At 42.0% G+C, this 27,553-nt stretch overlaps 1 protein-coding gene across 1 annotated transcript in view; it reads right to left on the reverse strand.

Annotated features, from left to right (window-relative positions):
- Positions 1 to 20,565: 20,565 nt before the first annotated feature.
- The window catches only part of hcn1 (hyperpolarization activated cyclic nucleotide-gated potassium channel 1), a 58,310-nt gene continuing 51,322 nt past the window's right edge, over positions 20,566 to 27,553 (reverse strand). Inside the window, exon 8 of the mRNA XM_084034382.1 lies at positions 20,566 to 23,379. Coding sequence (XP_083890508.1) covers positions 22,307 to 23,379 — 1,073 coding nt within the window. The 3' untranslated portion in view covers positions 20,566 to 22,306. The remainder of the gene's footprint in view (positions 23,380 to 27,553) is intronic.

The raw sequence follows: 27,553 nt of genomic DNA on the forward strand, positions 1-27,553 counted from the left end.
AAGTTACAGCTCACCAGAAATATTAACAGTCTGCATCACACACACACACACACACACACACACACACACACACACACACACACACTCACACACACAATCACATAGTCCTGCAAGCTGGCTGCAAATTACCAACTAAAGTCTTAATAAACACAATGGAGAATTAATTCATCGGGTTAAAGAGCGACGACGTGGACATCGTTTGAATTCAAGAATAAAACCTGTGACTTCCTCTTTACAGAGCTCTCCTTTGTCTCAAGGTCACTCGGCCGCCCACAAGCTTTCTTTTTATGCCAACTGTTATATAGTCGGTGCAGTCTCTCACTACCTCTCTATAACGTCTGTTTCTTTCAACACAGTAATTCTTTTTTTTACTATGACGCTTTAGGTTAATCCTATATTTGGCTATATTCATAGTCCCATACGCTCCATGCTAATTATCATATATAGTACATGTTAAAATCTCAATACAATTTTATTAAACAGCTCGTCCTCCCCAGTTACAAAAGGGAAATTAAACCATCACTAATGCATTCTGAGAATAAACGTTGCCAGTTGGCTTAGTAACTCATTTAGAGGAATCTTGGTTGTCGCATGTTTTGCTCTATCCTGCTTGTTTGCCATGGCAATAGAGCTTTCTTCATTTTTTTGGCTCGTGGAAACAGAAATAGACCAGTGATGCAGCGGAGGAGGATACAAAAAACGGCTTGGCAAAAGACTAAATAAATGGGAGACGAGCAGGGGGAATGACCTGTAGGAGTGACTGAAAGGGACAAATGAGGCACATTTCTTATTCGCACTATTTCAAGATGCCTTAGCTGCGTCAAACAGTGAGGAGTGGAGGCCAGCTAGAGGAGATGTCATCTGCAAAATGGTCTTAAAGGATAGGTGCGTTTTTGCTGAGTCAGCCTCACAGTAAAACAGCATCCACACATAAGATCCTCCCTGATGCGATTTCAAAATAAGATGAAATAGACGATGAAAAAAGTAAAAGGCCACTGAATGGATGGTTGATCGAGCCAATCAGGAAAGCAAACAGAGCCCAGCCATGACCACTGTCTGACTCCTCCAGTGTTGTGGCAGCAGGTTAATACAGAGTTTTCTTCCTGTCATCCTGGTGAGAGCGGTTTCACCCCCTCCACGTCACTGCGACCCCCCTCCCCTCGCTACACATGCACCAGCTGCTGAAAGGTTCACCGGTGAGTCACACAAGGTGTAGTGTGATGTGCAAGCAAGGGCGGCACACAGGTTTCTGGAGGCACAGCATGGATGTGATGAAGGTCATCTTCAGCATAACAGGCATCTTCAAGAAAACGCCCCAAAAATTAAAAAAAAAATATATATATATTTTTTAAAATTTAGATTTCTTATAATCCTACAAGTTCAATCTTACTGTGGAAACAATCAAAATCTGGATTTAAGCCGATTAAAAGGACCCCCCCCCAATCGATTAATATGCAAAACAAAAAAACAATTAGGAGACTGGAATTTACCTCCATCACAGGACACGTCACTGCCTTCGTCCCCTCGGCAGCGCTGCGATCGATAAATCTAACCTCAGTGCAGCGTGTCCTTGGAGCGGCCACATTTCACTGCCCCTCCCTGCCATTATGTCTCTCCCCCGTCTCTGGATCTCTTGGCTCATTTTTACCGCTCCACCACACATGCACACACACATTCATGCACACGCACACACACACACACACACACACCTACATGCACACGCACGACACAGCCCACTGCCTCCCTCCTTGAATTCATCCTTCCTCTTCATCCTCCTACCGGGTCCTCATTGATAAAGGAATGTATCGGTCTATTTCCACTGGCCGCCTAGACAAAGTGTGTGTGTCTGTCTGTGTGTGTGTGTGTGTGTGTGTGTGTGTGTGTGTGGGAAAAGCAAGTCATGAGTCGGGTGGACATTGCCGACTGACTTGGCCTTCAGTAAATTGCATGAAAGTGTTGGCAGTTCCTGCATCAGATGGATGGTTTAAAACATTTTTTTTATTTTTTTAAAACACGTGGAGAATGTGCCACACATTTTTTACAGCCAGCGAACAGATGGTTGGACTTTTGCAGTAAAAAAAAAAACTAAATGGGATCATTTTTCTCCGACGTGACATTTCATAAATCTGAAACAATGCAGTTGGATTCCACAAAAATACATGAAAACATGAGTATTTCCATGCAAAGCTCCTGTTTCGACACAAACACTTTCACTTAAGGTGACAAATCTTCCTTCCTTGCTTCCCATGCTTTTTTTTCTCCACCTCTTCCTCTCTTCTCACCTCGCCTGCTTCCCCTGACTCTTACAATAATAGGCTGCGGTGGTGATCAGGACCGGCACGGGCCCCGGCAATGTGGCTCATCGTCATTTAAATTAGTTCTGAAGCATTAAGCAGAATTGGCCCCGGCTATGTGAATTTATGGCCTGGTTGTGGCAACACACATCAGCACACCAATCCGCACCGTTTAGCTCAAGAAGCTATTATGGTAACCATTCCGTCTGCGTTCGCTGGGCCAGTACAGCGACACGGCGTGCGGCGGTGACAGCCGTCATTGATTTTCCACTCCAGCAGTCGCTGCTTTTAAAAGATTGAATAGAGGTAGTTTATGTGTGAACCGAGCGAACGCGGAGGCTCGTTTCGATTTGTCCACAGGAGAGTTAGGCGGGTCCAAGGTCGACCTTCATGTAGTTCAGTGTAGAGAGGATGCAGAGGCGCACCTTTCACTGCTACACTGATCACTCTTGGCAACCTGGAAACACCGAGGTGAGGATATCGCCTCTGGATGATTCACTCCCCTGTCTGTCTTTATCCCTCATACACCGCTGTGACTGAACCAGACACCTACTGAGGAAAACAACACTGCATCTCCCGCTCGTCACACACTGTGAGGGGCATTATTTTTAGCATGCATGCATTTAATTGCTCCTGATGTTCACATTTAATTATAGAAAAAAAACATCTGATCGTTTGTGGTGCCAGATCACAGTCTAATAATACTACTACTAATAATAACAACAATTATTATTATTATATTCATTCATTCATATATTATTATTTATAATTAAATATGAATTAAAATCTATTATAATTATCATCATCAACATTCTTTTGTTACATCTATTATTATTGTTAACAATAACAATAATAATATTTAAAAAATATTTTCTTATTAAACCAATATATAGAACAGTGAAGAAGTGGTCAACCTTCCCTTTACAACAAAGTATGTTTGATTAAAGTGAAACATTACATGTTATAAATGATCTTTTATATGTTATTTGGTGCTATGCATATAAAAAAATACATGAAATGTGTTAGTAATTCAGAATTAAATAAATGTACGTTATCCTATAGTGATGTTACTTATGCTTGGGGTCACTAAGGCCTCTCTGGTCCTGGACAACAGGAGTATTCATGTTGGATTAAATGTTCTGTCAGCATCAATCACAGATCCAGAGCAAATGAAAATCCATCATTGCATTAGAAAAATGTATGAAGTCGTCAAGCTGATGAAATAATGATAAGTATATTCTGGAGCTTAACATTAGGGTTAAAAAAAAAAAAAAAAGGACAAACCATCATTGGTTGTAGCTGGCTGCCTTCATCAATAACACTTCCAAACATAATCGCTGCCAAAACCTCACGACAGGTTTACAACATCTACTGAATCAGCTTGTTGCTCTCTTCATTCAACACTATGTATTATCTTTCTCATTTAGTGTAATAAAACACTGCTACGCTCCTTCGGCTCACGCAGATTGCCGCTACGCTGTCCAGCTGACCCGTCTGAGAGATCATTACACGACTGCCTCCGCTAATTGTATTAGATGTGAGCCGGCCAAGGTGTCAATCACACTGGCCACAGCCCGCGAAAGCCCTCACAGTTCTGTTATTTTGATGGATTTACCCTTCAGAAATGTCACCATTTGGTTAGTCATACATTTTAAATGTCAGGTCTGGTGGCAACAGTTGAGAAATCAAACAGAAAGTCAAACCGACTGTGCAGGTGGCGACCGCGACTCGAGATGATCACGGTCCTCACACTGTTTCCTGCTTGGATTCAAGTAGGGAGCATCCTCACGTACGCAGCCTCCCGTTCTCCATCCAACACAACAGCAGGTTGTTTTTTATGTTGCAAAAAGCCCAAAGTCAAAATGTTTGCATGTACTACACCCACACACACACAGAACACTATTCATCTCATTTAAATCCCTTATTTCCCCATTTATATGATCATTCTGTGTATAAAAGTATTTGCTTTTTGTTTTCAAAACATAAGAATGCAAATGATTCTGTTCTGGAAAAACCTTTAAAAAGCATAAACGTATCATAACAACAACCTTCCTGTTTCATCGTGTTGTCGAGTCCTCGTCCAGGCAGCCAGAGAAAACAGCAAGAATACCTCGAGGACAAAAGCTTTGAAGCCGAACAACAATGCCCATTATAAAATAATGGCGGGCACAGTGCCAGAACATCAAAGGTTACTTACTGCATTTCCTGTTGCAATGTCAATGAGGTCCCCTGGCCACAGAGCTTTACACCGAACTGCATTTACAAGTTTGAATCAATATGTGTAAAACGTGTTGTGAAGATTAGAAGAAAACTGTGGAATCAGCTCCTCCGAGCCTTTGAGACGAAAAACAGATTGATCGCTTTACATGAGGACCGTCTGCATGTCACCGCCCCGATACAGCTGTGGTTCCCACGCTTTTTAAATCCTGACCCCTCAAAATCTGCTAGCTGTAATCAGTTTGCCATGATAGCAGCTCTGTGAGGCTGCTTACAGACACAGTGTTGCTTTGAGCTAAACGCTAACGTGCTCACAATGACAATGCAAACATGCCGATGTTAAGCAGGGATGTTAGCATGGACTATATGGGGCTAATCTGAAATTAAATTAGTTGAAAGTACTTGATTGTATTACTAGTTATGTCTACATTTTCGCAAGCTTGCGGGCGGCGGCGCTCCGTCTCTCGAAATTCGCCGCTCCGCGACGGCATTGCACGGCTTCTTACATAGACAATGAATGGGAACATTCCATTCCATTTTTGAATGAGTGGGGTTGGGAGATGATATATTGAACCTAACATTCCTGTTTTTGACTTCACCCATGAAACAACTAATTAAAACATGTTCTGTTCTACTTTCAAATAAATCTGTTGAAATATCTGTTGAAAACATTTTGTATGGATGTTTTCTTATGACTTCTGTTCATATTTATGCTTGGATATAATATATTCCCAGTTAGTTCCCCTAAATCCCCATTAATTCCCATAATTCCCATTATTCCCATGGCAAGTTTCCAAATATGGAATATTTCCAAAATTCCCAAGCTTAAGTTCCCGTGGAAATTTACCGGAAACTTTCCGTAAATTTACCGGGAATTTTCCGCCCCTTTGCAACCCTAGAGGGGAGGAGGCGGGATGATGAGGAGCAGGGGAGACGAGGGGATTGGATGGAGGGTACGAGCCAATGGGAGCCTTCCGGGGCAATGGCTCCCATTGGTCAATTTCTATGCAGGCCTACGGCTGATAGACTGAATGGATTTTTTTTTTATTCCAAAATCGTAAACCATAGTTTTAATGGGGCAAACTTCATACACAGGGGAGCATGAATCCATAGAGGGAAAGATGCATTAAAGCATAAGGAAAGTATCCAACATGAATGATATCACGCAAAATACGTAACAAAGCGATTCTAAATGCGTTTAGTTGAGCGAGAGTCGGGGCACACTTCTGGTTGTCGCAGCAACTAGAGCATAATGATGAATTACATGACAGTACCATTAGTCTCGGAGCGAAGGCAGCTGCGTGTAAAGTGACCGGGCTCTACTGTGTACCGTCCTCAGGATTGCATACCATTACTGTCAATACTTCTTCGTCTGCAATGGACAAACATGACCGTTCCATGTTCAAAATGATCGTATCGTTCAGGCCTCAAAAGGAATAATTACCTCGTTACTCCCGAGGAGACACAGCATGACACATGGCCAGCTAACCGGCTGCTTGACACTTGTGAAAAACATCCTGAAACTGTTTTCACACTTCACACATGGTTCTCCATGGTTACTGGTGTACTGTGGTGATACATGCTGTTCCAGTACATTTTGGCCTCTCTACTAAATGAGCGCCTTTTAGGAAAAAATAAAAAGGTACCGGTGTTAAATAAGCAGTCAAAGTGTGTTTAAATGCATGGATGTGCCGTGGCGTCACAGACCAGACTCTTCTCGTTCTGGATATATTGTTCAGAACACTTGGCGCCCTCGAGCCTTTTTAATAATGCATCAAACAGGAACTTTCAGGTGAGGCGGCGGTGGTAAATACACCATTAATATGGATAAGTCTCACGCAACCTCGTCACTGGAGTCTCGGCCACTCATATCTCAGCCACATGGTCATCCCAATCTCCAGCATATACTGCACACACACATATTAGGGGTAGGGCGTGATTGCATCACACTGACACCCACAGCTGCTGGTTTATCATGAATCAATGCTCATTTCAGTGGGCATCATTTTGCCACTCTGTGCAAAACAGTAATAACTAACGGTAAAAACTGCAGCGGTGATGACTGTTAACTTTGGGAATGTACGGGTTGGTTTTAGCACCTGCACATTTCATCATGCTAATTTAATTAGCAAAAGGAGCCAGCCTCAAGGACGGATGGTGGTGGTGAACTTGAAATTCAGAGCATTAGAGAAAGAGACGGAGGGGAGAAAGAGAGGGGAGGCACTCCAGGAGATGACAGAAAGACATTTGATAAGAACACTGTTAAAATAAGGTAGAATAACACGAGGGGAAAAAGCTTTCCTGCAGCGGTTTGTCTTCATTTTCACTGAGACGAAGGTAGAGAACGTTGCAATAAATCAGCCGTTAAAGAGTCGACCGCATGAGTGACTTTCAACAGGTCAGCAAAAAAAAAAAGTGCTCCTTTCATCTGTTCATCAGAATTCAATTTGGCATCATAAGTTGACTTATGGCGTGAATGGACTGAGGGCACATGCTCTCTTCATGGTCCTAGGATGACTGACGTACTGATGTCCAGGAGTTTATGGTCCAGAGCGTTCGGCCTGAGGGGAGTTTCTCTTAGCGCAGCGATTTTCTACATCAAGATGAGAATAAATCCTCTGAATATAGATTTATAATACAGCCGAGAGAATAAGATCCAGGATTTATTGTAAAATGGATAATAAAGTTTAAGAAAAGATTACAGATTGACTTGGCTTTTCTAAGCCGGAGCTGTGAAACATGTGAACAGTGGAAAGAAGCCGACAGTGGAAATGAAAAGTATAATAACGTCTTTTTTTGTCACCATTACATTATTCATTACATTTTTCTAATTGGAATAAAAAGATTGGAAGCATGTTACATGGTGTATTTAAATGCCATCTTGTTATTCTAATTAGCATATTTTGCTAAATTATAATGTTTATTTATATCAAAAGACTGGATTTGATGGATTCAGGGTCTGGTTTGCCCCCTTTCTTCCTTTTCTTATAGATTGTCAGACTATTGCACTTCACATACAGCACAGTCGCTGTAATACTGACCTGGAATGACATCTGTCTGAATTACAATATTCATATAAAAAAAAAGAGGAAAAAAAGAACCAAAGTTGGTTGCTTCAAACATAATGCCGTCAGTGTTGGGTGTGATTGAACAGTCCTCATCCAAACAGAGCATTTAAGTGCTGAAATGAAGCAAGCCTGCAGAGCAGCACCAGCCTGACAGCTGAAGTGCTGCTGTGTCGTGACCTGCCCGCGTCTTGGCTGATTTCGTGCCGTGCTATTAACAACTGGAAAAATCTATTGGAGCCGTCAAATAGAGGCTGCACGTCGTCTGTTGCTGCTGCCGCTTCCTGTGCAACAACTTGCTGCCATCCACCTGTGGACGAATCCCCCAGTCACTTACTGCTGATTTTCTGCTCCAGCCGTTGGCAGGGGGGACATGGACGGATTACTGAAGAGGCCTACCGGACTCAGGCCCACGGGCTTTAAGTGTCAGGGCCGAGGTGGCAATGACTACAAAGAGACAAAAAGACTACAGAGGGAGCCAAACAAAACAGCTGCAAGGAGGCACAACAACTATGAAACTGGGCAAAAACAACCTCAAAAGATACACAACTTTTTCTCCTTTATATTTGGGCGAGTCTCAATGTCCTGTCGACACCGTTTGGCTAAAAAAGAGCTTTTAACGAATAGTATTTTTCGGAGCTCATGGACTTCAAGCTCGGGGCATTTGAGAGGCTGGTCTGAACTCAGCCGGTCGGCGGGGTCGAAGGTCTCCTTGACCCTTTGCAAGGGGCGCAGGGGTGGACGACGCAAACAGCCACTTCTCTAGCTTTTATACAGAATCTTGCAAATCAAACTTAAAATTTGGATTTCAAGATGGTCAGATGGATGTCGGACACCCTCAGGGGTCGCATCCCGCCCGACACACATCGACACAGGCCTGTGGTCCTTTTAAAGTCATGACGGCTATTGAATCGTCACAAACAACACTTCCCCCTTCTCAGACTATAGTATAGAGCCTATAGATTGAAGGAGGTGAGATTTGACATTAACACCCAGGCAATAAGCTAGTTCAACAAACCCTGTATTTTTCCGTAGAGCTTATTTTTCAGATCCATCACTGATGAGCAAAGGAAAGCTAAAAAGCAAAACCCCACGATCCTTGCTTTAAGGAATTAACATTGCTTCCCCTCACAGTTAGAAATAACAGTTGCAGGAAATTGGAAACCGTTTATCCAATGAGCAGTTAACGCTGTTAATTCTGATACACCGTAACCTGCCTGCTGGCTCCCCGCACAGCTTACCACTTTCTTTGTCTCATCCCTAGTCTTACTGTTCTTTCTGTGTTGTATTCTGCTTTGCTTGCCTATAGCATTTTTATAGCACTTTAAAGGGCTTAGTTTCTCTTACCTTCTCATTGTGTGTTTTTTAAATATATTTTACTTTCATGCTGCAAAATTCATTTTGTGGAACAATGAAGACCTGAACTGAGAGCTTAAAACACATTACAGGCACCACTTCCTACTACAGAGAATCAACCAAGAGAAGAAGAAAAGTGGCTGAAGTGGAGCGGTTTGCAAAACTAGACAGAACTTTATCTGTATTATATCTGTACAAAACAAACCTGCAAAATATCATGCATGATTTCAAAAGCATCTACCTATGTCAGGGTGACAAAGAGGAACTTGCATGAACAAAAACTCCCACAACACAAACTCATAATAAAAAGAGAGAGCACCTCTTAGTTATGTAAATCAATCAAATCACTATGACAAATGTACTGTAAGGGGAAAACGTACCATTTTGTTCTTCCCCAGCAGCATTCATCCTCAGCCATCGGTCTTATCACCGCTCCCAGACACCAGCGAACACCTGATTAATGGCTGCCATGCGTCAGCTACGTAAATCGCCACGGCACGCTCGGATGCATGTGCATGGACAGGATGTGAATTAGATGACAACACAAAGACACAAGAGATCGAGGGGGTTTCCGCTTCGGGGTCTAAAAGAGCTCTGAAACACCATCTCAGGTGATCGACCATTCAATATTTTTACACCACAACCGAAAAAAAACACAATTTATACGTCGACTCTTCACAGAGACCATTTGAAATTAAAACTCTAAACAAGATGACTAAGAATAGTTTTATGGATATTCAGTGTGGATAAAAGAAAAACACGAGGCTACAGGCATGCTAGCAGCTCTTTGGGGCTGTACTGTGGTGCTTTGAGCTAAATGCTAACGTTAGCTAATTAGCACTGGAGGGAAAACAAGTGTTTCCTTTTTCTGACAAAATTTCCATTTTGACCTGGTGATGCTGAAGCGATTACATATTCATCCTGCAACGTTGCATCATGACTTTTCGTAAATATACACGCCACTGCCTGTCGCATGTTATCTGTACGCAATTCAAGCTATCCGCGTGTACGTGTACGTTCTGAGGGAAACGACCCATCACATCCGCGTGTATATAAACGCCCTTTAAGGTTAGGGTTAGGATTAGGGTTCGGCATTGATAAACACGCGAAAAGGCGATTGTCCGTAGTGATAACACGCCATAATGGCATACGAGTTGGCGTGTCATACATACGCCGATTCATGAGATCAGTCTGCAGTCAGATCTGTAACACATCTCTAGGCAATCATTCAGTAGATGTTGAGATATTTCACTCAAATGTCAAGGCAGACGGAAGGTCACCAGAGTCATGAAGACAGAATGTTTGGGAATCACTAACGTCTGCCCAAACTTTCACGGCAATCTATCCGATGGTTCGGCGACGCGGGACGGACGGCATGATGCAAACAGACAGTCACAGGAAGTGATTGTGCAACCTTGCTGATGCAGCCCGACTGCCTGCGTAACAGCCACATGGCCACTGTGCCCGTTATTACCTCGGGCTGATCATCAGTGTCCGGTCGGTTACTTTTACACCACATCTGCACATGTCCATCTGTGATGTAACACTTCCTACCGATGACACGGGAAACCATTTGATTATCGCGTAGCTTCTGTCTGAGCAGCGAGGTCCTGCAACATGAGGGGGGGGGGGGATGTCGGGTCACGCAGATGGCCCTTTTTTTTTATTTTTAATTTGTCACGCTTATGTTTTACCCTTAAAGGCTCTTCCTCTCCCCGGCAAGCCTCCGATCAGATTTTATGTAGTATTCATGATCTTCACGGAAATGAAATGATACCTCTTGACACCACAATTTCCTTTAACTTTCATTCTCGTTGGAAGATTGTAGTCTATTTGATTTGGGCAGGCGTATCGTCGGAAATCTCATGAATACATACAAATCGCTGCTTAGTGGCCACCAGTAAACTAGACGGTCGCATCAACAATACACAGGTCTCTGTGTCAAATATATGTGAAGCAAAATATTTGAGAAAATATAAAAGGTGTGCAAGATAATTTCACAACACCATGGACCTTAAAATAGACACAAAGTGTCCTGAAGAACAGTTCAACCCACTGCATCTGCTATCTGAGGAACTGGGGCACAAATCTCCACTATAACAACACTTCTCAGAATCTGGGGCACGCATGTAAAAAGATGCCACAGATACACTTAAGCGAACTGTGATGGCAGAAAGGGAAAGAATTTACAAAGTCTCCATCGGTCCAACCTTAATGCCAGATTATATCAGGATTGCATAAGACATCTGCCACGCGAGGAGCTGAGGAAACGGCACAACAGATGAGGAAATTAATCTGAGGGCCGAGGAAGTTTAAGATGTGTTGGCATGCTGCGAGTTGGGAGTTAATAAGTAGAACAAGTGTAACTGAAATAAAAACAATTAATTTGGGGATTTCGGATTGAAAATGTGTCGCAGTGAAGGATGTTTGGGCTGTAAAACAAGCGTCTTGTGAATTTTTTAGTTAGTAAAGGAAACTTTACAGTGAAAACTAACCCAAAGCTAAAGCAACTCTGCAGACCAAATAAAAACATCTAAATCATGGATCACCTGCACTCCCGGTGTGGTCTTCTCCTCCGCAGCAGCCCAGCCTGGAGAACAGGGAACACAAAGAAGAGATTAGATATTACACAGAACAAGAACATCACGGTGAAATAGTTAGTACTTTTCCTGACATGAGAAGAAGTAGAAGTAACAGAAATCACACTTGCAGCGGAAACGGCAGCGGTAGCAGCACTATAATAGAATTACATCAGATCCCTTTCATATTTTATTTGGGGGGGGAAAAAAAATAAAAGCTTATGTCCGCCAACAGACGGTCTGGGATTCCACAGCTTAGACTTAACAGGATGCAGAGGTCATTCACTTTCCAATCCATTAAATTACAAAGGCATCTTTTTGTTCATCTGAACGTGCGACGCTGGCCGGCCTGAAACCCACGCATCGCAGGTTCCCTGAACGCGACGTGGGCCCCCGACTCTGTATGAACCGACCACAGTTCTGCAATCTGTTCGCATTCCTTAGCCAGAAGATGCACCGATGAGAAAAAAAAAAAAAGAATCATATTATCATCATTAATATGGATATGAAAACTACAACAGAAAAATAAATTCATAAGGGATTTGGCTTAATCTGGCTGGCTTTAACGATGACAGGATTATTTACTGTTACGCAGGGGGCTTTAGGTGTCACATGTCCATGGAGTCTGGGATAGAGATCTACATCAGAGGGAAACCTCTTATATCCTTTTGCCCTCCAACTGACCAGATTAAAGTTTACTTCAGTGATGACTAACTGATGCTAAATGACCAGGATTTGAGTCCATCTAGGCACACCGTGAAACAGACCTGCAAACCTGCCATGACTAGGAATATATATATATATACACTTTCAAATTGTCTAATGTAAGATCACTTTGCTAACATAATGCCACTATCTGCGTGGAGATAAGACGAGCTACTCAGCGTACTCACGTGGAACATTAAAAAAAGTAATATTTAGAAGTGCTGCTGCGTTCAAATGCATGTTTTTTTCTTTTCAAATATGAATAAAACTGATAAAACTAGTGAGTGAGACTGACCATATCTTACTTTGCAAATCATCGATATATGAACGGTGACCTTTCATCAGCGCGTGGCGTTAAAAGTGGATTTGCAGATTTGTCAGAACAGATTCAGGTCATTCAAGCTCGGACACAGAAGTCATTCCCTCAGATCAGACATAATCCAACAATATTGCTCGGTGGTCGTTTATTGTTTTAAGCACTTTCTCCCCCCCCGGAAGAACTTAACAACCGTCCGTTCCTGTTGCAAAGTGATGATGTAACACGATGCCGTGATCTGCCAGTGTGTGCGTGCACTTATGTAATGGTATATATGATTTCCTTTCACTGCATCACAATTCAATTTCTCCGCTGGTTAACATTCAGATGTAGCATCAGGTCGAAAATGCTTTTTGAGTAATTGAGGTTGTGGTGATGCGTGCGTGCGTGTGTGTGTGTGTGTGTGTGTGTGTGTGTGTGTGTGTGTGCGTGTGTGTGTGCGTGTGTGTGTGTGTGTGTGTGTGTGAGAGTGTGTGTGTGTGAGAGTGTGCGTGTGTGTGTGCGTGTGTGTGTGTGTGTGTGTGTGCGTGTGTGTGTGCGTGTGTGTGTGTCACCAGTGCTGGAAAGGAGGAACACTTGTGAGCTACTTAAAACTTCTGCATCACATCATTTCAGAGGAATATACATGTCGCATTTTTATTTACTATTCCACATAAACTGCTTATAATTCACACATCTGATTAACAATGTTTACTGAAAAACATCTTGTGTGTTAGACTGTCCGGCAGCACACAAGGTTTCATATCATTTTTCACATGCTCATATTTACACTAACTTCAACATCATATACGCATGCGCGCAGGATTCCAATTTTTTTTCAGCGGCAGGTGACGACGTGGGCGCGACAGTTCACGTGCGCGCGCGTACTAACGTTTTTACAATAACCGTTGGCTGAAAATCTAAAAAAACGACGGGATACACGACACAAGCGAGGGGGTTAAAACAAGCAGGTGTAGCGAATAAAACGGCAACTAGCGGTTTAATTTAATTCACTGAAGCTCCTTTTAGCTAGCTAGCTAGCTGCTGTATGCTAGCTAGCTAGCATCTTCATTAGCTCACCTGTCAACGGTCGCGTCATGTGACTCCAGGCAGAATGCCAGTAAAGTTTTCAGCCGGTTTTCATATCGACTATCATGTTGACAGCTAATCGGCTAACCCAGGTGAGCGATGTCGGACGCTTCTGGAATGAATTGAAACGAGGAAGTGCTTCCCGCTGCTGTCCGTCTTCCGCTTGGACTTCCGGAAACGTTCTGAGATTGCTCTGACGTCATTGGTTGACGTCATGGCTGGGGACCAATTCACGAAATCCTTTAAAAAATGTTCTCTTTCACTTTCATATACATGTACCCCTGTATTTTTTTATTAATATATTATATTTTTTTATTCTAATTATTTTTGTATTAATAAGTATCATCAAATTATAAATACCGGTAAATAAAAAATATATAAATTATATTTTAAATTGAAACAAAATTTGATCAAACTGTCCGCACAAGCATGTAAAAAAATAAAATATACAGGATACCCACTTTTGTTGTTGTTTATTTAGTCAGAGATTTGAAGCCGAAGCTTTAAAGTGGATTGTATATCCTGACCTTTATGGAATGGACTGTTTACTTTCATATGAAAAATCCTGCCGTATCAGTTCTGTGTACGAGTGCGATTCAGACTTAGTGGACATTTGTCGAGCGTATCTGTTGTGTTCGAGGCCTTGACCTTAAGTGGATCAGCAGGGGGATGTCACGTTTCCCTTTGCCCCTTCACTTGTTCATATTGTAGCCTGGTATTTCTGGGAAAGTATTAATCCTGGCTCGTTCAGACAGATTAATGTTGGAGAGCGGAAGAGTGAGTCTGGTAAAGGGGATATTGTATGTCGTCCCTGATGTAGTTATACGATAATCTGCTGATCGAGGGACCCCCCCCCTCGCTGCATCTGTGTGGGATCAAAGCCACGAGTCGGTCAGAGAGACGGATTCGGATGAGGGACTGAAGATACGGAGCTTCTCGAGAGTCGTGTCACGTGTCGTGGATGAAATGCATGAATGTATACGTCGTTATATGAAAAACCTGCAGAAGAAGAAGATGCCTTAATCAAATTTGCGCCTACAAATGAAGACAAACGATATCGGAGTCCACAAAATGAACTTTTCCAATAAATTTAATAACATCCCCCCCCCCCCCACTTACAGTATCTGATCTAATATCCTTCCCCCTGCAGTTAATCAGCAGTTCATACAGCTATTATCTCCAGACTGTGGAGCTCAATCGGTGGTGCTCTGCGCCTTTCTAATTTTTTTAGTTCCCTAATGTGCGTCTACTGATACTTGACATTGTGCAGATGTTTAATCTCCTTGTTTATCTCGTCGTGTACAGGAATGCGAACGAACACATCCTTCTATTAGAATCAATCAGGGCTGTGAAATCTTTGAGGAAAATAATCAGCCACGTCGTCCCATCGAGATTTACATGCAGTTTTTCTTCTCTAATTGTAAAAACTCGATGGATTTTCACAGGATTTGGTCTCTTTGAAGGGATTTAATTGTTTGTGCGCACACAAAGTTGACTAATAAACTCAATCCAATTTATAAAAAGCTTCTGAACTCCGCAGACACGGATGATTATTTCCTCTGTTTGGTCCTGAGAAGAAAGAAAGGAGAAAATCCTCCAGTATGTAAACTGATGGAAAGATGCAGGGCTGGTAGATAAAGAGCCGCGCTTATTTAATAATATTCACATTTCATTTTTGCCAACATGTCACTCTCAAGCTGCTCAGTTTATCTTTCTTTTTGCCCGAACCCTCAAAATGCATTTGTTGATAATCAGGATTCAGCTTTTGCTTATACAGGAAATAGAAAGTTGTTTTTTTTCCAGGTAGAAACAGAAAGTGTGTGTGTTGGTAAGAGAGAGAGAGAGAGAGAGAGTGTGAGTAACGAGATAACAAGAAGCCTCTGACCTCGACTGTGGAAGTCAGCGGAGAAGTCCAGCACTCATATCTGAGGTTAAGTGTGAAGGTGAGGGTGAAGTGACTCACGGCACATCTGGGTTCCACACGCAAGCAACGGAGCAGGAAAAAGGAAGAAAGAGGGCAGGACGTGTGTCTTGTCTTCATCCCCGTGGGAGCGGAGCTGTTGGATCAATTGTGCAATCGGCTGAAAACTAATCAATGATTTAATAATTACTGGATATTTACTGGAGGGAAATTTGCAGCATGTTTTCCAACAGCTTTTTTTTTATCAAGTTTCCAGAAAATAGGCAACATTTGTAGTTTCCACTAATTATATATCGTTAGTCCATCGAGATAATCTGCAAAATACTCGAGTTAATTCTTCACGCAGAAGAGAATTAACATAGTTAAAAGTCAAAGCTCAAAAGGTGGAAAGCAATGTAGAAACATGACAAATGTATTCCAGCTTTTCAGCCTGGCATTAAATGACATTTTATCAAACGTCCTCTGTTGTTCTGTGTCCAGCTTAACATAATTCGTCCATTTCGACGGATCAAAAAGTCAGACAAGCTTTTGTCTGGCCGATGCAAATGTTCGTGTTTATCATACATTCAGCTTCCTGACTGAACCAAAGGCTGGTGACCCTGGGACAAACGAGGTGACTCCTTCAAACAGAGACCACAAAAAAGAAAACTGCATAAATACGACCACATCCGGCCCCCCCCTCCCTCCCTCCTTGTTGTTGCCGTGACCTCACGTGTGCAGCCGAGGACAGTCGCTCATTTCCATTCAATGTCACAAATGTCTTGAGGTGATTGTTAAAATGAAATGCGAAGGAAGTTAAGCCGACATCGATTCGACTGCTCGGCTGAAATTTGATGGCGGGGACGAACGGGACGAAAAGTGAAGGAGCTGCCCGCCTTTCTGCAAACTGACGAGCGTTGCCGTGCCGATGGATTGGAGCATCTCTGCAGTTTGCATGATGGCTTTTCTTTCATTTCCAGTCGTTACAAGGTTTCCAAAGAAACATATCAGACTGGATGTTGTGTCTAAACCAGACGTCGAGATTTCACCAGCACACCGAAGACTCATCAAGCCCTCGATGGATGCTAAACCGCAGCCATATAAATCACAAGTTAGCACCGTTTGTCCTGAAGATTCATTAGAACATATCTGAATGAACTCCACATCCATCATTCCTCAGGAGAACACTCTACGCTGCACATTTAATTCCAAACGATGAAGTGCTTTAGCTCACGCGTCCTTGGTTTAATTTAACCTACATGATTGCTGACCCCAGCGCTGCGGGTCAAATAGAGCGCCTCTATATGCAATCCTAAATAATTCAATCTACAGTATCTGATAACATCGTTGCAGAGGACACGCGTATTTAGTTGGAGGTCACGTCGAGGTGAAAGCGTGTGTTCCGGCGATGAAAACATCACAGATGGCGTCATGCAGGGAGCTCACGCTACACCGGACTGAAAACCTTTCAGTAAATACGGTGCGGCACCATCGCTGCCTCGTTTCTGCTTTCTGGTTACGTGTTTCAAGTGATGGTTACTTTACTCTGAAGATACGATGATGAACACATTCGTCAGCCTCGACCTTGTGCCGGATCAGTGGAGGTCAAAGCTTAAGCCCGTAACCTTATTTCTGTCTTATTTCCGAGGAGATAACCCGCTGTAATCCTGCCTACAAGCAGAGAGGGCAACTGAGCAACAATGTGTGAACGGGAGTGAAGCGGAGGCAGGATGGCGGGATGAGAGACTTGTGCTTTAACGATGTTGACAGGTGTCACCTGGGAACTAGACCTGGACCTCAGGTATTTATGAGGACCCGGTTTGACGTCACGGGTCCCTGGAAGGTCTCTTACCTAAAATAGATATTGAGGAAGAAAGAAACAGAAATGGTTGATTATTACTTTGACAATTGGTTCCTTATCCAGAGTAAGAGAAGTAAAAAAAATAATCCTACCAGTTATACAGTAGTTAATCCTCATTTAACAGTATAAATGTCAATCTAACCAAACCGAAAAAGTGAGTTTGTCCCCTTTAAAGAGTTGAACACGATGCAAAAAAACAAATCCCGATAGAACTGCACCTTGGTTAAAAAAAAAAAAATGTTTTTAAAGTGTGAAATAATGTTGGCTGTTCCATTACCAGTGTTTAAGCATGCTAATCAGGCCTTTCATTCGTCCCATTAAGCCTGATTATCTCTGTAATTAAACGCAAGTTGAGCAGGTTTGGAAGCTTCGTTCACTGTAACACTCTGCATCTCTGCAGAACGGTATCCATAGCAACGCAACAGAGCATCTTTAAATGGGCTTTAACACAATCAAGTGTGAGACTTCGGAGAGCTGAGGAAAGTCCCTCAGGATTAAATGGACAAAAGACAAAAGAAGAATTTGATATCAATATCAATATGTGGTAAATATGAATGAACATTACTGTGGATGTAGACTCTGGTTGTCATCTAAAGTCACATCACGTGTGCTGAAACATGTATTCCTCCCTGAATACTGTTACTGACATTTAATGAGGCATAACTGTGTATTCTTCTGGGCAGCGTGTTGTCTCTGATAACGGGGATCACCTGAAGCGTGCGTCACCCCGGGTTTAACCCCGGATTAACCCCGGTTTAACCTCAGCGAGCCCAAAAAGGGAACCTGCAAATGGCCTCTGCTCCATATTCAATCGGGAGAGAGAGGAAGCAGACATCAGTCTCATTAAAAAGGGGTAAAATTCACTGATGGATATTTGGAAATGTCTGCAAGTAAAAGACTATTTTTAGCAAGACTAAGTGGATTATTTTCTCAATTAATTAATTGATAATTTTGTGGATTAAATGTCAGAATAAAGTGAAAAATAGCCTGGAGTACCCCAGAAAACTCAAATATATTGAGTTTGATAACAAATGTAACAAAGAAAAGCAGGAAAAGGATTAAAACAATTATTTGATTATCAGATTAGTTGCTGAATGATTGATTATTCATGTTCCTGCATTTCTAAATCGATGGGTCTTTAATAAGAACCGGATTCTGCTTTGTTCTAAAAAGCGACACATCATCTTTTGGAAACTTGTTCCACCTATAAGAACATAGTGATGAATAGAAATCTGTCTTTTGTACGATGACTTCAGGAGTGATGACTTTTGACCTCGCTTGTAACCGCTGGCAACGTCTTCCTGAACGCTCCATCACAACACCCGCCGTTCAAACAATAGAATGACACACACTCGTTTTTAATGACAATATGTCTTTTATTTTCTATATTTTAAAGGTTTATTATTTACAAACAAAATAAACGAACAAAAAAAAAATCAAAAACAAAACAAAACAAAAAAAAAATCAAAAAAGATTTTTTGACAAACACTGTTTGTCTGCATATTGTTGTAAGAAAGTTTTACATGTATCTTTCTTTCCTCTGTATCAAGTAACCAACTGGTAGTTCTTTTTTTTTGTCTAAGCCTTGGATTACACGAATGAGCTGAACAATGACCATGTGGGTGGCGTTCAAGAGGGCCGAGGCCCCTCCTCCCTCCGCCGCGCCGCACATCATCAGTAAACATATGAAATCCTTGTGGTCGTCAAAAAACCAAATCCACATTTTGGTTTGTTCCTTTCTCTCTGGGCATTTTTTTTTTCTTCATATTTTCTTATTATTCTCGGTTCCCTTTTGCATCACTTCCTCTCTCTATTTTTTCCCCCTCAAAACAACAAACACAAAGAAATATACAAATATATGTGCTGGTTTGTTGAGAGTCTCTATTCTGCGAATAATATGTTAAGCTCGTTAGTTTGTGTCCTACGTCACCATTAATGCCCATTCCAGTATGTTAGTTGTGATTGGTAATAGTGAAAAAAGCACATAGTTGGGGAAGCTCTCCCTTCCAAAGGCAAGTATCAAAAACAGCACAAAGCAACAGTGCTGCCATCCCTCTTGACTGTGTACTAGTTCCTATACACTATGGCATATTCACGATTAAGCGCTTTTCGTTGTATACAGAACATCGTTCGGAACCTCATACAGGATCGGGGGTGGGGGTGGGGGGTGGGGGCAACGATTTCTCGCCGATATTGCTCCCTAACCGACTCATTCCACGTCTAACCTAGCTGACAGAATCTGTATCTTTTTTTTTTCTTCTTTTTTTTTCTTTTTTTACTATTAAATCAGAAAGTGCAATATATCAAACAAAGACAATGACTTATGTTTCGCTTTGGCCAGTTTCCTTCCACACGTCAATACTCAACCCAAACATCAGTAGCTAGCTACAAAGAAAGGTATAAAGGTGCTCCAAATTTGTACAATGTCTCACTGAGCGTGATATTACTGTTAAAGATTGCACTTTTATTTATATTTATATATATATATTTTTTTTTTAAACTGTACACAACCTCATTAAATATTCTATATAGCTTGACCGTGAATGTTAGAAAAAAAAACAACAAAAAACAAAAAAACAATCTGCCTCTAGAAGTTCTCATTGCAAGTAAAGATACCAAATGGATAAACAGACATTTTTGGCCATCGTTGCTCACTCCTTTCCCGTCTAGAAACACGTAGACATAGAACACATAGAGTATAGTAAGAATGAATGCGTCTCCCGCCCCTCGCCACCCGTCCACAGCGAGCTCACGCGTAACAAAAAGGATGGAACATGGCTATAGTTTAGGCACAAATACTTAAGAATGTCCATGTGAAAAGTCAATGCTTCTGTTCACACACAGATAACGTCTAGGCAGACAGACAGTGAACAAAACAGAATCTAACATTTACATTTAACGTCAACGGTTTTTTTTTTTTTCCGAGATAGCATCTTTTCTCTCTTTTTTTTTGTTAAGTATTTGTGACAGTGCATGCTTTTTCATGACATTGGTGGGTTTACTGTATTGGTACACTATCGACACAATCTGTAGCGAAGACTAGAAAAATAAAAATAAAAAACGCCGTCTCGGGGGGCTTAGTCGCTTCGCACTGACGGGGGCGTTCGGTGCCACGAAAAACTGTGACTCCAAAAATGGAAGTTCTGCACAATTTTGTCACATTCGACCGTATGCAGACGACAGTCTACTGTCATCATACATCGAATACTTTTAGTTCTGCAGGATAGTATTCAAAATATGCCGTTATCCTTTTCTCTTTTTTTGGACAGAGTCACAATATTCCTGCTTGACCTTTGCTCCCCTGCCTCAGTTTAGAGCAGCTAAGCCCACAAACATGGATTTACATGAGACAGAAAACCTTAATGCAAACCAGCATTTCTTCTTCTGACCTCCGACGTCTTTAACCGAAGAGTTGGAAACGTCGTGCCGGCTGGCGTGTTTCAACTACAGTTGGTGTGATGCGATAGCGTCACAGTACAGTTTTACTTCAAAAACAAACAAAAAAACTAACAAAAAACGTGAGATGAAAAAAAAAAAAAAGGCCCTCTCGTCCCCCAATCATCCTTAGAATGACCTCCAGATGTTTTTTGGGGGAAATGAGGTGATTAGAAAATACATATTTACTTCCAGTAGGATGACTTCAAGTTGTGTATTGTAGGTAAATATCATATATGTTCACTTGATGTGAAACCATAAACTATGCTAGTGCTAGGAAGGAGTATACAGAGAGAGAAAACCCTTCTTGTCCTCCAATCAGCCGTCTCGTGCTAGCTATTGCATTAAGGTTTGTTCATCTCTTATGAAACATATGCATTTCGTCACTAAACCTTTTTTTTTTCCACGTATAGATGATATCCAGGTTCCTGATAGAAGTAAGACATTGTTATGATAGAGAATGCACCACACAGTATCTGTAAATACTAGATCTACAAAACTATTTACAGCACACATATAGGTAATCTTTATGTCACAGTCTATTGCATAATGGTGATAATCTTTAGTTTTTATAAATATTATAAATATACACAGAACTTTTAAGCAACATTACGTAACATCTCAGCCGTCTGAAATTAGAGATAGAAAAAATAAAATCAAATAAGCATCCATCCACATCAAAGAAAGCAGCATTTCTGTTATCCGTTCCCTTTGGACCCATAACACTGTCATGGTTCGTATGCGAGCCGCTGCGGGAGATACCGCGGCACGCTGGATTTCTGTTGCCGGGGGCGACGTAACACTTGGTTCAGTATCTGTGTTGGTTTCTGGGGTTGAGGGTTTCGGGGGGGAATAAACTGGTATGAAGATTCATTTCATGAGTGTGTGCTTTTTGAGATTATTTGTCAGAGTTGCTTGCATGAATTAATCCACAGTGGTGCCTTGAGCTGCGTAATGGGAGAAGATCAGATTTTCTCTTCCTCAATGATAAAAAAAAAAGAAAAAAGAAAGTCATTGTCAGAATCCACAATGCATTCCAGTTTAAAAAAAAGAAAAGAAAACTTCATACATTGTATATAATTCTTTATATTTCTCAGAAAGGAAGACTCATGTTTATACTACAGCTTTTAAATTGCCATTGCCAAATATTCTAGTTGGATTTTACACACGCTGTCACATGCACGCTCTCACACACCCGTACATACAGCAGTATATGTATATATATATATATGTATACACACGTGTAAACATATATATATGGTTTAAAAGAAAAAAAGAGATGTATCTGTATAATATACATTCTTAAGTTTAGGGAGACAATGTGTCTAAAATATAATACAAGGGCTCGTATGTACAGGATTTCTATGAGGTTATTTTAGAAGAAAACTGGAGAGAAACAAAAATGCTGAAGTTCCTCATCTTTATCTCTTTTGTTGTATCTCCATTTTTAAAAATGAATTGAAACATATTGAGGTTTTAAAAAATGAAAAAAAGGGGGGGGAAAATGGGATCATAAATTTGATGCGAAACGCATTTTGTCTTGCTCAGTCTCCGTACTGCTCAGGACAGAATCTCTCCTAGATCCGGGGGATTCCCTGTGCTGGGTTGAGGAGGATGATGATGCTGCTGCCACCGCCGCTGCTGCTGCCGCCGCCGCCGCCGCCGAGCGCACCGGGGGCAGCGCTCCTGACGACATCTGCCGGAATAAGTTGACGCGCTGCGGCACTGTGGTGCGGAGGCCGCTCTGCAGGTTCATCCCCTGGATCGCCGCTGCCGCCGGCGGCACGATGGAGACCAGAGAGTCTCCCGAGGCCGGGTGCGCCCGCGGCCCCAGAGACGTGTCGTGTGGCAACGACGGCTGGGAGGCCGATAAATGTCTGACGTCTCGACTCAAGCTGCCCGACTGCAGAGCCTGCGTGCTCTTGTGGATGTCTCCCCGCTGAGGTGACGGGACCTGCTGCTGCTGCTGCTGAGGGGGCAGCTGCTGCTGCTGCGTGGCAGAGGCTGCGGCCGACGCGGCGGGCTGCTGGCCGAGCTGCTGCTGTGCGGATATGGACGGCTGAACGATGGGCTGCTGGATGAGGGACAGCTGGGAGGCGGTGCGGGATCCGTACTGGAAGCTCCGGCTGGCCAGAGGGGTCTGCACGGGCGGGCTGCACATGGCGGCCGTGAAGGAGCAGGGCGACATGATGGCCCCTTGCTGCTGCGGGTTGATGGACGATGAATTCAGGCTGCCGTGGGAGAGGCTGGGAGCGGGGTACATGCCCTGCGCCGCTGGCAGCATGCGGGCGGCGGACGCATTGGCGATAGCTGAAGCGCTGAAGGTCAGGGGAACGGAGGACTGCTGGAGCTGATTGGTGCCGAAGGCGGCGGGGAAGGGGGGCTGGGCCGGCGAGTTAATGATGGAGTTTCCTGACATTGGTGTTGAGTTCATCCCGCTGACCGACTGCTTGCGGTCCACCATCATCACCATCTCCCTGTCCTGACGGATAATCTGCTTCAATATCTCGTTCTCCTGCGTGTTGAAGACGCCGGCGTTCAGATCCTTCTGGAACTTCTGCAGCAGCAAAGAGTTCTTCTTCCCTGTTGGGGTGCAGTCAAGGAGAGGTGAGCACATACAGCAGTGGCAAACACAGGAGCAGGGCAGGATTCAGGACAGGAGGAACAAAGATGCAGCTTGTGTGTCTGTGTAGGAAAACCTTCTTTTTTTTGTTTTAACAGGAGGAGCTTCATCCTCTTGATTCCACTAAATGAAACATTTTAAACTCCGATGTCACAAGCTGCATCCTTTTCACGTCCACTAACTGTTTGTCGTATTGAATATTAAAGTGTGAAGGACATTGAATGGTGATGGTTATGAGAAATATACGGTTTGAGAGGAGTGAAGGACACATAAGGAGACAAAGATTACTGAAAAGTGTGACAGCATGAAGGTGCTGATGTGGACGATGAAACACGATGGTGGTGTCGAGTTTTACCCACACATCACGTTACTGGAACCTTTTTTTTTCTTTTTGTCGAAGAAAAGACACAAAAGTGTAAACTAGGACTATTTTAAAACCACGTTCTACTTAAATCACAGTTACAACTGCTAAAAGCTAAAACACATCACAAGTGGAATTACATTTTTAGAAAAAAATGTATAAAAAACAAGGTGACAATAAAAAAAACAAGCAAAGAAAGAGATCTATTCCTAACTCTACCACAGTGGGTATATGAATATAATTCTACATTAAATACATGGAAAACTACACTTTACTCATCTTACCACAGAACGCCACGTTATCTTTGTCATTTATCTTTGCGTTGTCTAAAGATATGCAGTTTCACACATAACAGCTTTTGTGTGAATTTGTCTGCAAAAAGTAACAAACTGTCTTTAAAAGGAGGAGCCTGGAAGTCGCTGTGGTAACATCGTAAAGCATGAAGAACGTCTTCAAACGGGTCAAACGTAGAAAGAACTGCCAAATTTGACAATGATAATAAAAATAAAGATTTGATGTATTCAACATCTTTGCGTCTGAATTTAGAGGATGCGTTTCCTGTAACCACCGTTGACCTCGAGCGCCGACGGCGCATCGTTTGTCGGTAACAGCAGACGAATGTTAGCGTGCTGAAGGCTTTAGCTGCAGTCGATCGATCGTTAAGCCCCCGTCCTTGAGTTTACAGCCGAGCGGCGCTTTCTGGACGGCTTTCTCCTGCCGAGGCTGCCAGCCGGCCGTGCGTTTGGCCGTGAGACGGGACTGATGTCATGTTCTGCAGCCGTTTAACAGTCACTACGGGGTCGGGGGGGTCCAGAGCTACAGCTAGCACCACGAAACTGCACCGACTACGACACGACTGTGAACTTACGAGACTGCTGTCAGTGCTTTTTTAAAGGCGACGGGGTTAAACTCTGCAGATGGGGAGAACAACACCGATTCGTTAAATAGAAGATCTGAATGTCGTCTAATCTTTATCTTCCGGTTGAAAGATAAATAGACACTTATCAAACAACATAACAGACGTTACACACATTTAATCTATTTTAAGAACCATTTCACACGTTTACCGGGAGCCATGCTGCGGTATTTCTATGGCAACGTATCTGATAGGAGTTCATACGTACTGGAAGAATTATCAGTCAAGGTCAAATTTAATTTGACGCAACCCTGAGCTGAAGAACATACCTAACTAACCAGGCTGGAAACATCTTAGTGCTACTTAAACAACATCACAGTAAATATTAATACACACACACTTACAGAACGCCTACGTTCGAGTTGTCTTTCTGACGTTTTACTGTGCAAATCTCTAGAGACACAACTCCTAATAAACACACACTATATCAATATATATATTAATCCTGGGCTGCTTTCCTCATGAATGCCAGTAGCCATTTCAAATCAAACAAACAAAAAACACAAATATAAATGTAAACACCACGAATACCATGGATAAAGAAATGTTCCTTATTTTTTTTTACATACAAAACTTTGAATTGAAATAGAAAACGTATCAGCTATGGGTCAAATCATCATTTTAAAAGATTACAATTGCAGTATTGTTGTCTTTCTGGTGATAAATAGGATTTCCAAATAATAATAATACAATAATTAACCCATATCTGACGTAGAAAACATAATCGTGGTGAAACAATCCAAAATCCAACAAACAAAAAACACAAACATCATAATGTTCACAAACATCGTTGTTAAAAAAAATAAATACGAGTACAACAATTTGAAGATGCATTCAAGGCTTTACAAAACATTTTTCATTCAGACTCTCTTTGCTAAATAATTCCACCAATAATTTCCAAATAAATTGCATTCTTCTCGTTTGTTTCTTTTGTAATCTTTGGTTTCTTCTGGTTGAGGTTGTCGTTACTGTAAGAACTCATTTTCCAACTAATAACTGGTGTCAATGTGTGTGAGGAAATGATTCTTAATGGATTAAAATAGACCCTCCACATGTGAATAATCTCTCCCTCGTTAAGTGTCAGAAAAGTCTAAATTTCTCCCAAAAAATGAGTTTCACAAAAGACAGAAATCAGATTTCAAGCCAGACAATCCGAAACAAACATTGGTTTTTTCTCTCTGTTGGTGAAAAACATGAATAAATAATGAAATGGGATTTCTGCATGTAACAAAAAAAGTGTATGTGGCTTTGCATTAGTAAAGTTATTACTAATCTGCAGACGTTTGTGAATCCACTTTGAACAAAAGGGGTTCAAAGAGTGAAAATACAGATGTCACATTATAGAATGTGTCCAGAAAGCGTTACTCTGTGGACATCTCGGAGAAAAGAATCAAAACATGGCATGTCACACTGAATGGAGTTTGTCTCTTCTGATCGTCTTAATCGTGTCCATTAAAACATCTGCAGGACTGGTGTGGGTGACTGGAGTTATGTGTCACTGATGCAGCAATTAAAACAGTTGATGTGACCTCCAGCAAGAGGTCATGAGTTTATAAGACGGGATCCATTTAGCAAGCCCTTCTAGGTCAATTAGCTCCTGTTCGAATATTGGAATTGGAATAAAGTGTTTACCTGATGCCTACTCGTCGGCCAGGACACTCTTGAAAACGAGATGTGCTCGTCTCAAGACGGACTCCTGGTCAAATAATTTTTAGATAGATAAAAGATAATGTCAAATGTGCAACACGTTATTGGTTTCAAAAGCATGGTTACTTTTCTTCTTTCCTTTTTTTTTTTAGAGCAAGACAAGCAGGTAACCAAATGCAGTTCATATATATATATATATAGAAACGATACAACCAGCACGGATCATGACAAAAGTGTCTTCCCTCGTATGAGACAAAACCCCCTTCATGGTTAGTCTGAGAGGACGGGTCGAATCTAGATCACTCTGCTCCCCTTTGACCTTACGTTTGGTGAGAAGCTGCTAGCTCTCGTAAAAAGGGCAAATGTAGATTTTGGACTTGTTGAGGCCAAACGGCTACACTACAGGGCAGATAAAGAGTTTTTCATTTTATTTGTACGCTAGCCCAGAAGAAAATGCAACCTCGTCTCCTGTGAAGTACGCTCCGATCGTGTTCTAATGCATCAGTGAGGCAAGCTAGAGATGGAGGCTTGTGTCCTGGTTTCAATTAAAAGTGCAGATTTAATCACGACCACATTCTTTCCCTAAACTCTACCAAGGTTTTATTTGCATCAGTCGGTGAACATCTGCAGACGTGGTCAGTCAACATTTGTTTTTATATTTTAGATATGTTTGTGTGTTAATATATATATATATATATATATATATATATATAGGAACGTATTTCTGAGGAGAAGAGGTTGTCTCAACAGTGGATTTGGTTTTGGCTCTGAGCGGTCCCGTTCTAGATCTACACCTAACCCTGACACTACAGTATTTCAATGAGTCAACGCTCCAAAGCGATTCAATATCGACGTGCCCCGTGTCAGGCAAAAAAACGATACACACAAATACAAAGCCATGACAAAGAAAAACAACAACAACAGATAGAAGAAGAGTAGAGAACAGACTGCGAGCTTCAACCACCTCAGAGACACGACATCGTCGGCACGCCGCCGTTATGCAAATTCATCTCCAGCTTTTCTACTCGTAATGTATTCTGCTTTAGATAATAGAGGAAGAAAGGCAGCGGACGGTTTGTCGTTTGTGTGATCGTTTATGATGAGGAGCCGTAAAATATCGTTCCAAGAGTGGCTTATTTAACAAACGTCATTTCTTCCCACGCAAGAACTAATATTCGCCGACAAACTCATCTCTATTTCCGTGAAACAA

Source organism: Eutrigla gurnardus (assembly GCF_963514095.1).
Source record: "Eutrigla gurnardus genome assembly, chromosome: 19".
NCBI classification, from domain to species: domain Eukaryota; kingdom Metazoa; phylum Chordata; class Actinopteri; order Perciformes; family Triglidae; genus Eutrigla; species Eutrigla gurnardus.